Here is a 20813-nt window from a genome sequence, read left to right on the forward strand (position 1 = left end):
TGACGTCACGCAGCGTTGGTACTCGTGCGACTGCAGCGACCTCCACCGGCTTGCAGGGGTATTACTTCATTCAATGCAACAAACTCCCAGTATGTAACTGAACGATGATAATAATAATAATAATAATAATAATAATAATAATAATAATAATAATAATAGTAATATTAAACATTTTAATTTCAAGGTACCCTTAAATTAATAAATATTTGTTCGCCATCTGAAAATATGTTAGCCGATGTATAGGCTAAAAGTGGTTAAACTGATATTGATGCTATATTAGCAAATTTTGCTGGTACCATCTGGAACCCCCTCAAAGGACCCCTGGGGGTCCCCAGACTCCATTTTGAGAACCACTGGTATATCTAATTATAGCATAATTATATTATACACCAGTGATGTAGGCTACTGTGAGCTTGTACATCTGCAATTCTTTTGTGAAAATGTTTTTAAATAAATAAACAAATAAATACATACATACACATACAATGTTCACCTATAATGACATGCCCAAAACACTAACAGGAAATAATATTTTCAAGGGTATAGAATTTGCCTGTTTTGAGAAATGTGTACAAAAAGTAGCGATATACAGTACATCAAAAATATGTATAATATATGTATAATAATAATGTGTGTTTGTCACAAAATCCCAAGGCACACCTGGACTTCATTCACAATCACACCAGTGTGCCTCTGGTGCCTACACAGGTGTAGGTACCAAATTTGCTCGCACCTCAACACACAAGTAACTGACTGAATTAGGTGTATTTAACTCCATTAACCCATGGTGTCCCTAATTTGGGCATGTCACTATAGTTTGCACAATTTCCCCAAAATGTTCAACATTGTCAGTTTTTCAAGATGTTTAAAAAAACAAAAGACAAGCTTGTGACACGTTGTGAGCCTTTAGATCGGCTTATTTTAGAATAGCCAAAGTAAAGGACTTGAATGGTTAGACATACAACTATTTAAATATTATATCTACAGTATGTATGTAAATGTTGTGCACATACCTATATTGATATATTTAGTAGGACTCATGCACACAGCTCCTTTAAGCACCTTAAGGTGTACCATGATAATGTACACACTTTACTACTTTTATTCCTTTATTATGTTTATTTTATATCATTAAATTATTTATTTTATAGTATACACAACTCACTTTAGTATACATATTGACCTCTAAAACGCTGCTATTTTCTTAGTGCAATAACTATTAGCCAGGTAAATCATTGTATTAGTCTTAGCCTTAAATAGATATACTTTGCACCTTTTGTACCTGTTTTTGTATTTATGCTTTGTTTTCTCAGTGTAATGTAATGTACTCAATTGTCTGCTTGTTTTTTTTGTGGGGACTGCGGATGTAAATTAGCATATTTTCTAAATCCGGTGTATTTACATTACATTAATATTCATTAATGTGCGTCTAAAAATAAATAAATAAATATGTATCTTATATAATAATAATAATAATAATAATAATAATAAATAAATAAATAATAATAAATAAAATAATAATACATAATAATAATAAATAATAATAATGAGACAACACACATTGACAGTTATAGAGTTGCATTTTATGTGAAAGCTGTGTCCTGATCTAGTTACAATTAGACTGGAATACAAACAGGATGGAAGAGAGTAATTCTGTTTCAGTGTTGTAGCACTGTGCATGTCTTACACTACTAGTATTGTGTCTTACAGCACTAGCACTGTGTATTTAACTTTGGACAATGGCAGCTCAGAACTACAGTAGGAGCAAAGTGATGATTAATAAACTGCATCAGTATTGTAATAAAGAAACATGGTGGTCAGTGGTATGACCTGGTACACACTGGTGCATAGTGGAACACAGACCCATGGGGTAACAAAACAGACTGCAATATAGGGCTGTCAAAATGGGCAAAAATAATTGTTATAAAAAAACAGAATTTCAAAACCATCTATTTTTAATATAAAGATTGTGTGCCGTAAACGTTCACTTAAAAGACTGCAGACGTCTCTCTCTCCCTCTCTCGCTCTCTATGCTGTGGTTGGCGCTGAGAAACACGCTCTTGCGAGATGAAATGAATGACTTATGAATGAGGTTAAGTAATATAATAATCTTAATATAACAGGAAATTATAACCAATCAGTTCAGCCAGACTTATTAAAGCCTAAACTTTTGCAATGTTGTTTAAGTCAAATTGAGGTGGGTCTACACAATGTGACAATAAAGAAGTTTTACCCTCGAGGGACAATTCCAAGCAGAGTTTTTAGCTATTTTTTTTTCGGTGGAGTCTGGCTGTGAACTTGTCTGCCATCATTACCAAATGGATCGCCTGTTTCAGCTTGACCTATGTTATCATTTGGATCAATTAAAGTGATGCTGCGTATTTCCAGAGTGCATTCAGTTGTCTGACTGCATGCGGACAAGCAACAGTGTGACTTGAAGTGCAGTCAAGCAGTCTGCAAACAGATGGCCCGTCTGTGAGGCCCAGAGTCTCACGAGAACTCAACACAGGTGATATTTTAATTATTTTATTCTTTTTTTTTATATTTGACTGTAGTTTTGAACTTCGATTATTCATTGACAGCCCTACTGCAATACATACTGAGTTTTAACACAGAGAGAGAGAGAGAGAGAGAGAGAGAGAGAGAGAGAGAGAGAGAGAAGCTGTATCATTAGTCTCCTGTAGCCAAACGATCTGCGATCTCAACCTACCGACACATCTGCGAAATCAGAATAAATATATGGGCTTGAACAGTGGTGAAAATGGCCACTAACAAACCTAAGTGCACTGCTTTGAAAACCATTCCTGATACCATCCCAATATGAAGGACAACCCTATAGTCTTTGCATTGGTTCTTTATTATTAATTTTCTTTTCTCATAATTGTTTCCACCCAGTTTAAGCCCATTCACTGAATTTGGATGTCAAGGGCTGAGCAGTTAACCAATTTTTTTTTTTTTAACGATATTTTGAACCAATAACTGAATTAATCTTGCTCATGTACTGTAGGTTAAGGGATTACTCGAAAAGCAGGGTTTCTGTTGATAAATTATTTAAAATGTCTTATATGTCAACGAATCGATATGAAAACATTCTAATATTTTGTCGATGAGTCTGATTAACCACTTAACCCCGTATTATAAGTCATTGTACACTGGTGGCTACAAAAATAGCAAAAATAGCAGATCTACAAGCTCACAACATGTCGCAGCGCACCAAGTTGTGAGCTTATAGATCTGACATTTTCGCTATATTTCTTTTTTTTACTAATCGTTCATTAATCGTAATCGAAGCAACATTTGTGATAATGTTTTTTTTGTCATATGGCCCGGCTCTAACCAGACGTATCAGTAGATAAGAGGAGATCCCATTGAGGCTAGTATCTCAGTAACTCAGGTCAAAAAGAAACACTCCCTTCAGTCAGACAGGAAGTTGTGCGTGCTTGTGGAGAGGAAGGAAGTATTTCTTTTTCATGAGGAGTGGCTGAAGAGGAGGAGGAGGAGGAGGGCGGAGACTAGTGCTGTGTCCATTTGATGCTTTTGATGTCGATTCCTTCTTGAACCATCTCCCACAGAGGACTGAGAGAGAGAGAGACAGAAACAGAGAATATTTATGTTAAATCATGAACATCACTTGACATAAAAGAGCATTTAAGAAACCATTTCATGACTTTACATTTGTTCATTATGTAATAAATAAATAACATCAGGCTCTTATCAATCATTATGTCATATAGTTATTTTAACCTATGTTATGATATAGCTATTGATTTTCTATTAAAAATGTTTTTTATTGTAGTTTATGTTTTTGGTGTTTTCGTTTTTTACATGATGGTGCTCATGTAACAATGATATTGTTACTTTAGCTGTTCTTGTTTTTGATGTGTGAGTTATTATTTTGTTTTCTTAAATTGTTGTGATGTGTTTTCAGATTTCAGTACTGTGTCGTTTAGTATTTATGTAAAATGTTGAACCAATAAAACTCCAGCATCCGTATTGTGGGGAAAGCTTTCGCTGAAAATAGCCGATCAACAGGCTCACAACACATTGTGCTGTGACACATTGTGAGCTTGTCGATCGGCTATTTTCAGCGAAAGGACACTAGTATAGAGAGTGGTTAATTATTATTTGTGTTTTTTGTCATCTTTTAAAGCAGGAAATACGTGTTTTAATTTTAATATGTTATCCTTTGGATGTCTGTTTCTTTTTCTGTCTGATAGTCCATGAATACAATCAATCAATCAAAATCAGTAGCACAGACAGACAGACATACCTCATCTCTCTCAGTCTCTGAACTTGTTCAATGCATTTGGCTGCAGTGTAATCCACCTCTTCTTCAGTAGTGAACCTGCCAATACCAAACCTATGCACACACACACACACACACACACACACACACACACACACACACACACACACACACACACACACACACACACACACACACACACACACACACACACACACACACACACACACACACACACACACACACACACACACACACACACACACACACACACACACACACACACACACACACACACACACACACACACACAGTTGAGTTGGTCTAACTCTAAACAATTTCAAACTGGTTTGATACTAAGCAGTAGACCAGACCTGTAATGCCAGATGTAACCACTTGGTGTCACACTTGACTCAAGAATATAATGACCATAATGGAAGGTAATGTAACAAAATGATGAATATAAAGTTGTACCTGATAGAGGAGTGTGCCAAGTCCTCATCTGCACCGATCGCTCTGAGCACATACGACGGTTCTAATGATGCAGATGTACACGCACTGTACACACACACACACACACACACACACACACACACACACACACACACAGTGAATCAGTCAGGAATTCAGACAGACGAAGGTAAAAATGAGCCAATAGAAATAATTATGTGTGTGCAATTACTAAAGACATCAAACCATGAAATGGTCCAACTAGGGATGCACGATATAAACATTTTGGCCGATATCCAGTTACCGATTAATTGCATGGACAAACGACCGATAACGGTATTGTAAACCTTTTATGAAGCAACTGATTCTGGATGCAGACTTTTAAACAACAGTCAGTCAGTGCATGATTTATTATATTAGGCCTACTAATACATTTATTTGTTCAAACTACTTAAATGTAGCATTTTGATTTAACATGAATCCAACTTGTTGACCCTTTTGAAAGCTTCCCCAGAAAACACTGAATCTGCAGCCTTCATCATTACAAAAGGCTTGTTCACATTTTTTCAGCACAGCGATAAATACAATCCTCCCTGCCTGGCTTCCCTGCTCCGAACACAGCGAATTGTGTTCATATAGATGCACGGCCAAACTGGATGAACCGCGGTGGATTCAAACCCCTAGAATCCATAGTGGTAGATAGGTACTTTACCATTGTGCCACCCGAATACCTGATAAATTACTGAAGAGACTATGTGTGTGTGTGTGTGTGTCTCTAACCTTCCTGATGAAAGAGCGACATCCTTCAGAGCCATCAACAAACTCTCCCCCTCTACGTAGGCAAAGGACAGGTTTATACAACCTGCGCACACACACACACACACACACACACACACACACACACACACACACACACACACACACACACACACACACACACACACACACACACACACACACACACACACACACACACACACACACACACACACACACACACACACACACACACACACACACACACACACACACACACACACACGTCAAGAATCTAGAAGGTTTATTTGTCAGTAAGCAGCAAAATGCAAGTGTGTGACGTTGTCAGAATACTGTGCAACAACAACAATACTAAAAACTAGGGCTATGTGTCCACCAAAGTGTTTCTTCCCAGCTGAAAACACCAGGCGCTCGCATGAAAACGCTTCCAAATGCCAAATACTTCAACTGATTAAAACGGCACGGGTGAACGCACAAGCGCAAGACAGACTTTCAACGCCTCGTCACGCTGCTGGAGTTTCCAAAAATGCGGCGCTCCCATTGGAAATAATTAAAAACATACGCTGTGCTCAGGAAAAAAAAACGTTTTGGTGGACACGGCCCCAAAGATAAGAAGAAGCCTCAACACAATTAAGGAAAGAAAATGTATATAAAACCTTTAAAAAAATATCTGAAACTTTGTTTCGGTTGATTATTTATCCCCTTCAATAATACCAATATTATTGTATTTTATACAATTGGAAAGCATGAATAGTCACCTTTACAATGAGGTACAACTTGTAAGGATTGTGCATTCTTGGAATAAGCAATACAGCTAACTGTGTGGGTAGCACCCCCCCAAACATTTGCCAACATTTTTGCACAGGCCTTATTTGATGCTTGGAGCATACACAAACTTGACAAAGTTGCAAGACCCATGCTCAGGTGCCAGTCACACACCTGTGACTGAAACACACCTGCCAGCTCAAAACAAGAGTGATTACCAACGAATTGGCGAATGTTTTGGGGGCGCTACCCACACGGTAGCCTGGGATCAATACCTTTTCGGAAGTAACCCTACGTCACCGGGCGTGTCATCTGCGCGTCATTCGCGTCATCAGGTGGCCGGAAACGCAAATCCGGAAAGACTTCACCCCAAAATAGGTCCGTCCGCGGGCCTACCTAATAAAATCCTTGATGCGGCGTATATTTAGCTTATTTTTTAAATATAAATGTGAGTGTACTTCCGGAGACTATTTAGCGTCTGTCTACCTTTATTATCCCACGGGGAAATTCTATTCCATTTAAATAGGGATTGGGGAACCAAAACAAAGCGGCTCCGCAAAACCGGATGGGCAAAATCCGGAAAGAGAATTATTATTCTTTTTTTTTTCTTCAGTAGGCGTGGCCTAGACCGGATCACACGGGTCTTTAATAACGAATACCAGGCTTTCCTCCGAGGTGGAAAGACTGGTGACGCGAGGTTACCCACACGTTTAGCTGTGTTGCTCATTCCATGAATGCACAATCCTTACAAGTTGTACCTCGTTGTAAAGGGGACTAATCAGGCTTTCCCACAATATATAATACAATACCAATTGATATTATTGAAGGGGAGAAAGAATTGACCAAAATAAAGTTTCAGAACTTTTTTTAGGAGTTTGTAATGGAAAAATATTGTATATATTCTGAAGTTGTTTGTTTAGAATGGACAACTGTGTGTGTGTGTGTGTGTGTGTGTGTGTGTGTGTGTGTGTGTGTGTGTGTGTGTGTGTGTGTGTGTGTGCGTGTGTGTGTGTGTGCGTGTGCGTGTGTGTGTGTGTGTGTACCAGCGTATCTGTGTTCTGGGTCTCCGTTCATGATGACATCAGGGAGTCCAGATGTGACCTTCTGGATCAAACGGTTGGCGAGCATCGAGATTCTGTGATGATCATACTACACACAGACACACGCACACGCACACACACCTCCAATTAGAGTAGTGATAATACAGTATAATTTGTAGGGATAGTTCACATAAAACAGAGAAAGGGAAAAAATAGCTTTAGATTCAATAACAGTTGTGCTAACGTTAGACTATCTTTTAATTAAGAGCGTAGTGAGTGAGATGTGATCACCTGTTGTCAACTGGTACAACAGCATGGAATAATACTGCTCTACATTCAGAGTTTAGAGAGTGTGGGTTCATGTCCCATCAGCGCATGCCATAAACATTGAATACACAGGACCACAGTGGAAACAAGCCCTCGGGGGCTTTTTGTGTTATCCTTTAAGCATTATTGTATTACTGTACATCTGTACCCATCTGTCCCAGTAAGGCTTGTCACTAACTCAACATCCAGGGAGTTTTTGTGTCACCCATGGCATTTCACAGGCTTCCGTAGACTGTGATTATTATTATTATATTATTATTACTATATTATTATTATATCTTATATTATTATTATACCTACTATTATTGTAGTATTATATTATGCTCCTGTTATACCTGCTATTGCTCTTGCTGCAATCCAGTGTTCATTTTGTCGACTAAAACTATGACGAAAATGTTTTGTCGACTGCCTTTTTTCACGGACAAAAACGAAATAAAAACTAAGCTATGATGACTAAAACTGTGACTAAATATATATATATATATCTTTTTTTTATCCCACGATATCCCTACCTTCCCTCTGCCAACCTAGGGAGGCCAGGGCCGAGCTCATGCTTCCTTCAATGCATGAGAGCCAACTGACCTTCTTATCACCTGACAGGGGGAGTGTTTCCCTGGTTGGACGTAGCGCGTGGAAGGAACACGTTATTCCAACCAGTTCCTTTCCCCTCCAGCAGGCGCCCCGGCTGGCCAGGGGGAGGCAGTATAGTGACCAGGATTACTGCATGTTTTTGTGAGGGTACCTACCCTAGGGGACACGGGGGAGAACATGCAAACTCCACACAGAAAGGCCCTTTCGCCTGTGACTAAATATATTGACAAGAACTAAGACAAGTACTTTCATACTTGGTTGTGTGTGCAAGTCACGCTCCGAAAATAGCCGATCTACAAATCAGGGATTACGACACCATCAAGGCCTGCCAAAATGAATTTTAGTCGACTAAATCAACTGTAGTTATAGTCGACTAAAATCGTATTATATTTAAAACTAGACTAAAACAAACATTTCAGAGGACTAAAATACGACTTCAACTCAATTTTAATTTGCTGTCAAAATTGACACTACTGCCATCATAGTTTTTACTACTGCAGTTTTTATCCAAATGTGACATTATATCCACAGAATATCTAGCCAAGGCCGGGAATCAAACCTGGGACCTCCTGTTTCCCATGTGGTCTCTCTCCAGCTATGGCCACCCCATTTAAATTGGTTGATAAACCAGAAAACCACCAATACCAAACGTATTTCTCTTCTTTCAATAAACGATATGAGGATGAGCCACTGACATCAGACTGTTAACACCACCAAGCCCTAGCTGCAGGTAATGTTTAGGTGCGTTTGATGAGTTTGAGTGAGTTAGTTTTCCTACCTCCATCTCCTGCATGGCCACCTCACAGGCAGCTCCCAGGCCTACAGCCAGAGGGGTGGGGACAGTCCCAGAGCGCAGGCCTCTCTCCTGGCCACCGCCGTTCATTAAGGGCTCCAAGCGCACCCTGGGTCTGCGACGCACGTACAGAGCTCCTACACCTGAAACAAACGCACCTCATTAGTAGGAGGAACAGTTGTAATAGCAGGAGTAATAGTAATGGAGGGCAATGGTTCTCACCCTATACTGTATGCATTAGCCATTATTGGATTATGCCTTTTCCCCTCATCAACAGCACTGTGGTAATATCAGTAGTAGCTCAAGAGTTAAACTAACCTTTATGACCATATCTCTAGTTATTTAAACTAACCTTTAGGACCATATATCTATCGAGTGAGTGAGTGAGTGAGTGAGTGAGTGAGTGAGTGAGAGTGACTGAGTGAGTGAGTGAGTGAGTGAAACCAACCTTTAGGGCCGTAGAGCTTGTGTCCACTGATAGACATGAGGTCAACCTTCCAGTCAGTGACGTCGATGGGAATTTTCCCCACAGCCTGAGCCGCATCCGTATGCAAATACACTCCTTTACTACGACACAGCTGACCTGAGAACACAGGAGGAGACCACAGAGGAGGAGAGGAATCAGAGAGGACGAAAGGAGACAAGAGAGGAGAGGAGGAGAGATGAGGAGGAGGAGGAGAGAGGAGAACAGAGAGGAGGTGAGATGAGGGGAGGAGACCAGATGAGAGGAGAGGAGAGAAAAGGAGAGGAGGAGTGATGATGCGTTGCCATGGTTACCTATCTCCTTCATGGGTTGTAGGACTCCGATCTCGTTGTTGACAGCCATCACCGACACCAGAGAGGTGTCTGGAGTCATACACTCCTCCAGGAGCTACACACACACACACAGACAGAGAGAGAGAGAGAGAGAATGAATGAACTCTATTGTCACATCACAGGTTTACAGGTGTAAAGAAGTGGGTGAATATTTATTTTTGTGCATGCATCGTTCCATATTTTTTTTGTTTTATGAGAAGGTATAGGATAGACGTTGAGAGTAGAAGAAAAGTGGGATAAACACAGGCTAAATAAAAACAAATATATATATATTAGACCTAATACACATAGCGTATGTGATAGCAGTTATGTACTGTACATGATGTTTACATGTATGATGTTTACATTAGCATCATATCAAACAAAAGGGAGGAGGGCACACACCAGTATAGGTGAGGTGCTGCTGACCTTGGTAAATAAGTATAAAAGTGAAGGAAAGGCCCACACACCCGTAGCCACGATGCAGGATTTATTTAAATGAAAACCAACATAAAGGTCTTCTTCAGGGAATGAAGAAGACCTTTCAAGGTCGAAACGTTGGTTTTCATTTAAATTAATCCTGCATCGTGGCTACGAGTGTGCAGCCTTTTCTTTACTTTTATACATTAGCTTAATATGCATGTGTGTACTAGCAACACACACACACACACACACACACACACACACACACACACACACACACACACACACACACACACACACACACACACACACACACACACACACACACACACACACACACACACACACACACACACACACACACACACACACACACACACACACACACACACACACACACACACACACACACACACACACACACACACACACACACGTCATTACAGGTGAAAGTTTGCAAAGATTCAATGTTTTCGAAAATGCAAAAATTGCCGGTCTACAAACTCCTGTGTTGCATCAAACTTGTAGATCGACTATTTTTGCCATGCAACACAATCATATGATATAGCATAACTATAAAATAGGGTATGTATTTCACTTTAAAACACTTTCCTCTACTTAGGCTTTTATCAGGCTACCCAGACAGTTTTTAAGTTGCTTGATTCAATTGTTAGACATTTGATATTCATTTTATCAGACAGGGTATATAAACCCATTGTAACTTCAAACTCCATTTTAACCATGTTAGATTCATTGAAGACTCGTGTCCCTGCTTGTCCTTCTAATGCAGTGGTTCTTAAAGTGGGGTCCAGGGACCCTCAGGGTTCCTTGAGGGGGTTCCAAATGGACCCTTACAGGTCTGTAACTCTGAGCGTGTACAAATTGAACCAAAGGGACCGGCCCTTTGGTTCAATTTGTACACTCTCAGAGTTATGGGGGACCTTGAAATTGAAGAGTTTGAGAACCACTCTTCTAATACATGAGGACTGAGGAGCCCTTCATTTTTCAATTATGGTTTATTCCTTTTTTCATTTTCAAAACAAACACAAAGAGACTGTTTTGACTTTGTGTGCATGCGCAAACGAGGGTGCGTTCACAGGTGTGTGTGTGTGTGTGTGCATATGCGTACCTTCATGTCCACCAGGCCGTTGGTCATAACAGGTAAATAAGTGATTCTGAATCCCTCAGACTCCAGAACCCGACAGGAGTCCAGAACACACTTATGTTCCGTCTGGGTGGTGATCACATGACGCTTCTTAGCCTTGTAGAACCTCGCCACACCCTGCCCCAAAGCATCATGGGAAGACACGAGGAAGAGATGAGAACAACTAGAATCCAAATAATTACGAGTATTTTGCAACCAGTTAGCTGACATCAGTATAATTGGTCCTCACTAATGCTCATTATATGATGTGACGTCCTTTCGATCAACTTTTTGTTGTCGTCTTAAATGCAAGAACAATGGCTTCTATTTCAGCATGCTAACTTTCCAAGAGGAGAAAGGCTGTAGTTTCAATTAGCTTGGAATCTCCTTCCTCAGCGTTGACAACATTGTTGAGCCGTGCACCTTGAGACTTTTGTTTACTCTGGAGTGTTGCGGGCATTCTGCTTTGCAATGCTTAAGGTCCTTACACACCGGGGCGATTTTTTTCATGCGAATAATACGTTTTTTTTAAAAACCTTATAAAGTCAATGCAAGCTTCCACACCAGTTTCGCGGAGCGAAAAAAGTGTCTTTTAATTATTCGGAACGAGTCCGAATTTTGCGTATATTCGTATATTCGCCGGTGTGTAACCGCCTTAACTCTTAATTATTATAGACTTAAAGCCCTATTCGCACGGGACTAGTATTATCTAGGGACCTCTGATAATTCAGAAATTACCCCCTGACGTCTGTGTTTTTTTTGGCGCATTCGCACTGGATAAGCAAAGCCTGTGTTTTACTTGAAATTACGGACATTATCCATGATCTTATAACAGAAAAGACCGTTCATTTGTAGACTCTCTGAGTTAACGTTTACATTAACAGTATTTAATTAATATTAAAGTATTTATTCACTCTGATTGAGATTATTCTGATTCTGATCATTGAGAGTCCAACAAGCCGTTTTTGTCAATAATATTTTCACTGATTGTGCAATTGCTGCGCAGCTGCGGTAAAGGTGTTTATATTTATTTATGTGAAATCCACAAAGATTGCTCGTTTTTCTCAACAATCTCTCAATAATACTGAGAGAGATTAAAGTTATCTACCACTACAATGCCTTCCAGAGAGAGAGACCAATGAGCTCAATGAATTAATAAATGATATGAATGACTCAACGCGAGGCTCGTTAATTTATGGATCATGATGCAACGGTTAGGTATATATTTTTATGGGCAATTGGGCATAGGCTACAACAATCTTCTAAGCTACTTGTATATCGCTAAAGAAATATATATTAACGTCTGTCTGAGTGAGACGTTAATTTAACATCTCCACGCTGTTTCTGAGCGGAGGAGTGCGGCTTGGCAGACGCACGGTGAATACCAAAACTCTCGCCCCAAAACACAGTCGCCCTAAAACACAATCGCCCCGGGGCAAATCCGGCGGTATTCACAAACGTAACTTCAGTAAACTATGCCTAAACCTACCTAACCTTATTTCTAAACGTAACCCCAGTAAAACTATGTTCTAACCTTATCATCAAACAAATGCAAGAACCGTGGGTCCGCGAAAAAGAATGGGGGTGAGCGTGATTTGGGGCGAGTTTACTTTTTTTTTTACTTTTTCATCAGACGCGGACAAGATGGTCAGTCAGATGACGGGATTCCTCTTACAACTTTGTAAAGCATTACCCTTACCGTGGGCCGTTCATTTTGCTCTCAGCAAGACTTTGTTCATAACTAAAATACAAGGACACGGTTTTGTTGTGCTCAAAGCCTCAAGCCTGAGTGACTCGACGCTCAAGTTGTACAATCCCATAGTTTAGAATGGATCCTATAGTCCGAAGGGACAGTTGTGGTTTTTATTGGTTGTTGTTGGTTGTCAGGGCGATTTCACAACCAATCGATGGACGGGCTCTGCATGAGCACGTCTGTTGCAGGATGCGGTGACAGCGTCATGTCAATGTAATATGAAAACTAAATCAATTGACCTAAACCCAAATCCTAAATGTAGAAGTGCACTACACTCCTTATCATTATGTATGAAAATGTTTTGAAAATAGCAGATCTACAAGCTCACAAAGCACTGCCTAGCAACATGTTGTGAGCTTGTAGATCTGCTATTTTCAAATAGCCAGTGGTGGAAAAAGTACTAAAATGTTTTACTTAAGTAAAAGTATCAATACTGCAATCTAGAAATACTCTGTTACGAGTAAAAGTCTGGAATTCAAAATGTACTTGAGTAAAAGTAAAGTATTGGCATCAAATTTCAATCAATTTCAAGTTCTCAAATGTATACAAATCTTTTGAAAATAGCAGATCTACAAGCTTGCAGATCAGCTATTTTCAAATGGCCCTATATAGGGCTTAAGTGTTTAATGTATGTTTTGTAATAATAATCAAAATATTCAAAGTAACTAGTAACTAAAGTTTTCAAATACTTGTAGTGGAGTAAAAGTATAATATTTGCCTCTGAGATGGAGTGGAGTAGAAGTAAAAGTATTGGAAATTGGAAATACTCAAGTGAATTACAAATACCTCAAAATTGTACTAAGTACAGTAATTTAGTAAATGTACTTAGTTACTTTCCACCACTGCAAATAGCCGAAGTTTAAAAAGGGCTGAAGACTTGTGGTTAATGCATGTTTAGTAATAATATTAATAATTAAAATCTACAAAGTGACTAGTAACTAAAGTTTTCAAATAATTGTATTCATGTTTATTTGTAATAATGTGATTGCATTTTATTTAAATGTTCTCAATCTTGTATTCTTAACTTTAATGAAAAAAATAAGTTTATACGTTTTTGAATTTCTTTTATTATTATTTTATTTAATTACAAAATATCAGTCAAAAACATCGGCAATCGGTGGTCCAGGACTCTCAAAATCGGTATCGGCATCGGACCCAAAAATCTGGCATCGGTAGGGCTCTAATTAGGTGGCATAATAAACCGTAAACGAGCGGTTTCCCCCCCTTCCAAGACTGACCATGTACCAAAGCCTACCGTCCTCATTGTGGGATCGCTAAAGCAATCACACTAATGTTATCTTCACCCCATTTTCCGGCCCCTAACTAGTCCTTCATACTTTTAGCTACAAACTCCGTTCCAACTCTTCAACGTTCGGCCTACTCAGGACATGTCGGCTACCATTTGAATTTTTGAAATAATTTGCACTTTTAGAGATATTTCACTTTTTACTGCTAAAAAAATCCCATTAATTTCAATGGAGAAATTCATACTTTTAGCTCGAAACTCCGTTCCAACTCTATAACGTTCAGCCTACTTAGGACATATTGGCTACCATTTGAATTTTTGAAATAATTTGTGCTTTTAGAGATATTTCACTTTTTACTGCTAAAAAAAATCCCATTCATTTCAATGGGGAAATCCTATTTAGCTACAGTGGAGCCTAGCAACTGCTTATTAGACTCTAGCAACATCATATTAGACCATAGCAACCACCTATCATACCCTAGCAACTACCGATTAGACCCTAGCAACCACCGTTTTACCCTAGCAACCACCGTTTTACCCTAGCAACCACCTGTTTTACCATAGTAACCGCATATTAGACCATATAGCATATTAGACCTTAGCAACCCCCTATTGGACCCTAGCAACCGCTTATTAGACCGTAGCAACCACCTGTTTTACCCTAGCAACCACCAATTAGACCCTAGCAACCACCTATTAGAACCTAGCAACCGGCTATCAGACCCTAGCAACCACAGGTTTACCCTAGAAAACTACATTTTACACTATTCAACACCGACAAACCTTTAGAACCCTAGACCTTTAGAACCTTTAGAACCTTTAGAACCTTTCAAACCTTTCAAACCTTTCAAACCTTTCAAACCTTTCGAACCTTTAGCACCTTTCAAACCTTTCAAACCTGTAGAACCTGTAGAACCTGTAGAACCTGTAGAACCTGTAGAACCTGTAGAACCTTTAACACTACTAACTATCAATACTCAATACCATCAACATTCTTAGCGATCCCACACTGTTTCTTCAGGAACAGTACTTTCTAGTTATAATTATAATCATTCAATAATTTGAATGATTTTACTTTTATTCTCATTATACCCCTTCTGCCAATGCCAGACGTAGGCTACAACGTCACATTATTAAGCATGATTCATCAGGATCGCTTTGCAGATGCACAAGCTCACACTGCAGCGCAGATTGAATATATTCGGGGCGCAACACCGTTGTCAGTGGTGTAAAGTAACTAAGTACATGTACTCAAGTACTGTACTTAAGTACAATTTTTAGGTATTTTTTACTTTAGGCCTACTGGAGTATTGCCAATTTTCAGTACTATTGTATTGCTTCTACTCCACTACACCCCAACGGCAATTATTTGAAAACTTTAGTTACTAGTTACTTTGCAATGATCAATTATTATATTATAAAACATACATTAACCACTTTAGCCCTATTTTATAGGCCTACATAGGCTATTTGAAAATAGCTTATCTACAAGCTCACAATGCATCGCATCACAACACATTGTGAGCTTGTAGATCTGCTATTTTCAAACATTAGTACTTTCACTTTTGGTACTTTAAGTACATTTTGATACTAATACTTTTGTGCTTTTACTCAAGTACATTTTGAATTCCGGACTTTTATTTGTATTATTTCTATATTGCAGTATTGATACTTTCACTTAGGTAAAATATCTGAGTACTTTTCCCACCATGCACTGACCGTTGTATGTCGAAGCATAAATTGGTCGTTACTGGATGGATTGCAGCTGCTACTTATGGAGAGAGACAGACCGCTTGAGATCGCTAAACATTAATCTGCTAGTTAACAAGAGAAACTAGAAAGTACTGTTCCTGAAGAAACAGTGTGGGATCGCTAAGAATGTTGATGGTATTGAGTATTGATAGTGCTAGTAGAGTTAAAGGTTTGAAAGGTCTAAAGGTTTGAAAGGTTTGAAAGGTTTGAAAGGTTTGAAAGGTTCTAAAGGTTTGAAAGGTTTAAAAGTACAAATTATTTCAAAAATTCAAATGGTAGCCGACATGTCCTAGGTAGGCCAAACGTTGTAGAGTTGGAACAGAGTTTGTAGCTAAAATAATGAAGGACTAGTTTGCCGTCGAAAAACGAGTGGAATGGGTGGAAAATCCCATTCATTTCAATGGGGAAATTCAAAGTGAAATATCTCTAAAAATTGAATTCAGATCAAAAATTTAAATGGTAGCCGACATGTCCTAAGTAGGCCGAACGTTGTAGAGTTGGAACGGAGTTTGTAGCTAAAAGTATGAAGGACTAGTTAGAGGTCAAAAATCACACCCAGTGTGAAGTGGGCGGTGTGGTCATCACAGTGGTCATCACAGTGATGGAAGCTCACTTAAAAAAATTAAGTGCATAGTCCTATTTATAGGTTATTAATGTCATCATGTGTCTCGCTAGCCAATCACTAATGAGCCAATCACAGTACAGCAAATGTGTACAAATGAGGTGTCTCAACCCCACTTATAGGGGCGGCTACACCGCCCAAAAAATGAAAATAATTGATTTTTAGGCAATTAAAAGTGAAATATCTCTAAAAGTACAAATTATTTCAAAAATTCAAATGGTAGCCAACATGTCCTAAGTAGGCCGAACGTTGTAGAGTTGGAACGGAGTTTCTAGCTAAAAGTATAAAATTACCCCATTGAAATGAATGGGATTTTTTTAGCAATTAAAAATGAAATATCTCTAAAAGTACAAATTATTTCAAAAATTCAAATGGTAGCCGACATGTCCCAAGTTGGCTGAACGTTGTAGAGTTGGAACGGAGTTTGTAGCTAAAGGTAAGAAAGACTAGTTAGGTGCCAAAAAACGGGCGGAATAAATAAATAATAATAACTAGAAAGTACTGTTCCTGAAGAAACAGTGTGGGATCGCTAAGAATGTTGCTGGTATTGAGTATTGATAGTGTTAGTAGTGTTATAGGTTTGAAAGGTTTGAAAGGTTTGAAAGTTTGGAAGGGTTTGAAGGGTTTGAAGGGTTTGAAAGGTTTGAAAGGTTCTAAAGGTTTGAATGGTTTGAAAGGTTTGAAAAGTTTGGAAGGTTCTAAAGGTTTGAAAGGTTCTAAAGGTTCTAAAGGTTCTAAAGGTTCGAATGGTTTGAAAGGTTCTAAAGGTTTGAAAGGTTCTAAAGGTTTGAAAGGTTGTAAAGGTTCTAAAAGTTCTAAAGGTTTGAAAGGTTCTAAAGGTTTGAAAGGTGTGAAAGGTTTGAAAGGTGTTAAAGTATTAGTAGTTAGTTACTTTTGATAGTGTTGGCAGTGTTGAATAGTGTAAAATGTATTTTTTTAAGGTAAAACAGTGATAGCTAGGGTCTAATAGGCGGTTGCTAGGGTCTAATAGGCGGTTGCTAGGGTCTAATAGGTGGTTGCTAGGGTAAAACAGGTGGGTGCTAGGGCCTAATAAGCGGTTGCTAGGGTCTAATAGGGGGTTACTAGGGTCTAATATGCAGTTTATATGTCTAATATGCGGTTGCTAGGGTGAAACTGGTGGTTGCTAGGGTAAAACGGTGGTTGCTAGGGTCTAATACACGGTTGCTAGGGCATAATAGGTGGTTGCTAGGCTCTAATATGGTGTTGTTAGGGTATAATAAGCAGTTGCTAGGCTCCACTGTGGCTAAATGGCATTTCTCCATTGAAATGAATGGGAGTTTTTTAGCAGTAAAAAGTGAAATATCTCTAAAAGTACAAATGATTTCAAAAATTCTAATGGTAGCCAATATGTCCTAAGTAGGCTGAACGTTATAGAGTTGGAACGGAGTTTCTAGCTAAAAGTATGAATTTCTCCATTGAAATGAATGGGAGTTTTTTAGAAGTAAAAAGTGAAATATCTCTAAAAGTACAAATGATTTCAAAAATTCAAATGGTAGCCGATATGTCCTAAGTAGGCCGAACGTTGAAGAGTTGGAACGGAGTTTGTAGCTAAAAGTATGAAGGACTAGTTAGGGGCCAAAAAACTGTACCAAAAACGTACCAAAACGTTGAAGATAACAGTAGTGTGATCGCTTTAGCGATCCCACAAATAGTGGCAATAACACTAGAAAGTACTGTTCCTGAAGAAACAGTGTGGGATCGCTAAGAATGTTGCCGGTATTGAGTATTGATAGTGTTAGTAGTGTTAAAGGTTTGAAAGGTTTGAAAGGTTTGAAAGGTTTGAAAGGTTCTAAAGGTTTGAAAGGTTTGAAAGGTTCTAAAGTTTTGAAAGGTTCTAAAGGTTTGAAAGGTTCTAAAGGTTCTAAAGGTTTGAAAGGTTTGAAAGGTTTGAGAGGTTTGAAAGGTTCTAAGGGTTTGAAGGGGTTGAAAGGTTTGAAAGGTTTGAAAGGTTTGAAAGGTTCTAAAGGTTTGAAAGGTTCTAAAAGTTTGAAAGGTTTGAAAGTTTCGAAAGGTTTGAAAGGTTTGAAAGGTTTGAAAGGTTTGAAAAGTTTGAAAGGTTCTAAAGGTTTGAAAGGTTTGAAAGGTTTGAAAGGTTCTAAAGGTTTGAAAGGTTTAAGGTTTTAAATGTTCTAAAGGTTTAAAAGTCTATGGTTCTAAAGGTTTTAAAAGTGTTAAAGGTTTGAAAGGTTTGTAGTTTTTTAGGGTAAAACAGTGATTGCTAGGGTCTAATAGGCGGTTGATATGGTCTAATAGGCAGTTTCTAGGGTCTAATAGGCGGTTGCTAGGGTCTAATAGGCGGTTGCTAGGGTCTAATAGGCGGCTGCTAAGGTAAAACTGTGGTTGCTAGGGTCTGATAGCCGGTTGCAAGGGGTCGAATTAGGCGGTTGCTAGGGTCTAATTGGTGGTTGCTAGGGTAAAACAGGTGGTTGCTAGGGTAAACAGGTGGTTGCTAGGGTCTAATAAGTGGTTGCTAGGGTCTAATAGGGGGGTTGCTAAGGTCTGATATGCAGTTTATATGGTCTAATATGCGGTTGCTAGGGTACAAAAGGTGGTTGCTAGGGTACAAAAGGTGGTTGCTAGGGTAAAACGGTGGTTGCTAAGGTCTAATAGGCTGTTGCTAGGGTATAATAGTGTGGTTGCTAGGCTTTAATATGGTGTTGCTATAGTCTAATAAGAAGTTGCTAGGCTCCATTGTAGCTAAATGGCATTTCCCCATTGAAATGAATGGGATTTTTTAGCAGTAAAAAGTGAAATATCTCTAAAAGTACAAATTATTAAAGAAATTCAAATGGTAGCCAATATGTCCTAAGTATGCTGAACGTTATAGAGTTGGAACGGAGTTTGTAGCTAAAAGTATGAATTTCCCCATTGAAATGAATGGGATTTTTTTAGCAGTAAAAAGTGAAATATCTCTAAAAGTACAAATTATTTCAAAAATTCAAATGGTAGCCGACATGTCCTAAGTAGGCCGAACGTTGAAGAGTTGGAACGGAGTTTGTAGCTAAAAGTATGAAGGACTAGTTAGCCGCCAAAAAACGGTGGGAATAAAATAAATAGTGGCAATAACATTAATGTGATCGCTTTAGCGATCCCACAATAGTGTGATCGCTTTAGCGATCCCACAATGACACTATCCAAAAGTATAAAGAGTATAAAAGATATGTATAAAAGATATTGAAAACAGGGCATTTAAAGATGAATATGGACACATTGGACAGCAATGTGCGTTCGGAAATTGCGCACCAGAGCGCACTCGCCTATTAGTTTGTATGGCCAGTGCGCGCCGTTCAGTGCTGTATTTCCGAACGCACTTCATGAGTTTCTTATACCTGGTGTCATCAATGCAAAGCCGTTGTGTTTCATCGGCTACACAAGTTTTGCTGTTTGCAAACCAAGGAATCTAATTTAGACAGCAAGATGAAGCATGGAATGGTCCCAGGCAAGTTATAAAGTTTAATTAGCATCTTTCAGGTGGGGATATATTCTCTATGGACATTATAGCTATAATAGCCTATAGGACTGTCAGTCCATATGTAAAATGAAATATAATAAATATATATAAAAATTGATCCACCGCAGCTGCACCTGATTGTCCATCGTGTGTGTGTGTGTGTGTGTGTGTGTGTGTGTGTACGAGCGAGCGTGGCATTGCGGTGTTGGAACAGCGGCCGTATTTCTCTCGGTCCGACCAGCGCCAGGTGTTCCAGTAGCGATCCAGATAAATATCAAAACATTTTGAAAATGATCGGAGTGGCCCCGACCGTCAGCAACTAACTCGGAGGGAAAACACGAGAGAGAGAGAGAGAGAGAGAGAGAGAGAGAGAGAGAGAGAGAGAGAGAGAGAGAGAGAGAGAGAGAGATAGAGAGAGAGAGAGAGAGAGAGAGAGAGAAGAGGAGAGAGAGAGAGAGAGAAGAGAGAGAGGAGAGAGAGAGAGAGAGAGAGAGAGATGAGAGAGAGAGAGAGAGAGAGAGAGAGAGATGAGAGAGAGAGAGAGAGAGAGAGAGAGAGAGAGAGAGGAGAGAACTAAAAAAATATCCAATCTAAGCTCACAATGCATTGTGAGCTTG

At 39.1% G+C, this 20813-nt stretch overlaps 1 protein-coding gene across 1 annotated transcript in view; it reads right to left on the bottom strand.

Annotated features, from left to right (window-relative positions):
- Positions 1-1561: 1561 nt before the first annotated feature.
- nfs1 (NFS1 cysteine desulfurase) overlaps positions 1562-20813 on the bottom strand; it is a 22950-nt gene continuing 3698 nt past the window's right edge. The window contains exons 5-13 of the mRNA XM_080424223.1: positions 11337-11489; positions 9767-9860; positions 9438-9572; positions 8975-9132; positions 7282-7387; positions 5477-5558; positions 4721-4804; positions 4271-4360; positions 1562-3576 (exon numbers count right to left, since the gene is read on the bottom strand). Of these exons, the coding sequence (XP_080280349.1) occupies positions 3513-3576; positions 4271-4360; positions 4721-4804; positions 5477-5558; positions 7282-7387; positions 8975-9132; positions 9438-9572; positions 9767-9860; positions 11337-11489 (966 nt within the window). The 3' untranslated portion in view covers positions 1562-3512. The remainder of the gene's footprint in view (positions 3577-4270; positions 4361-4720; positions 4805-5476; positions 5559-7281; positions 7388-8974; positions 9133-9437; positions 9573-9766; positions 9861-11336; positions 11490-20813) is intronic.

This window comes from Gymnoscopelus braueri (genome assembly GCF_963280865.1).
Source record: "Gymnoscopelus braueri genome assembly, chromosome: 3".
In the NCBI taxonomy this organism is placed as follows: domain Eukaryota; kingdom Metazoa; phylum Chordata; class Actinopteri; order Myctophiformes; family Myctophidae; genus Gymnoscopelus; species Gymnoscopelus braueri.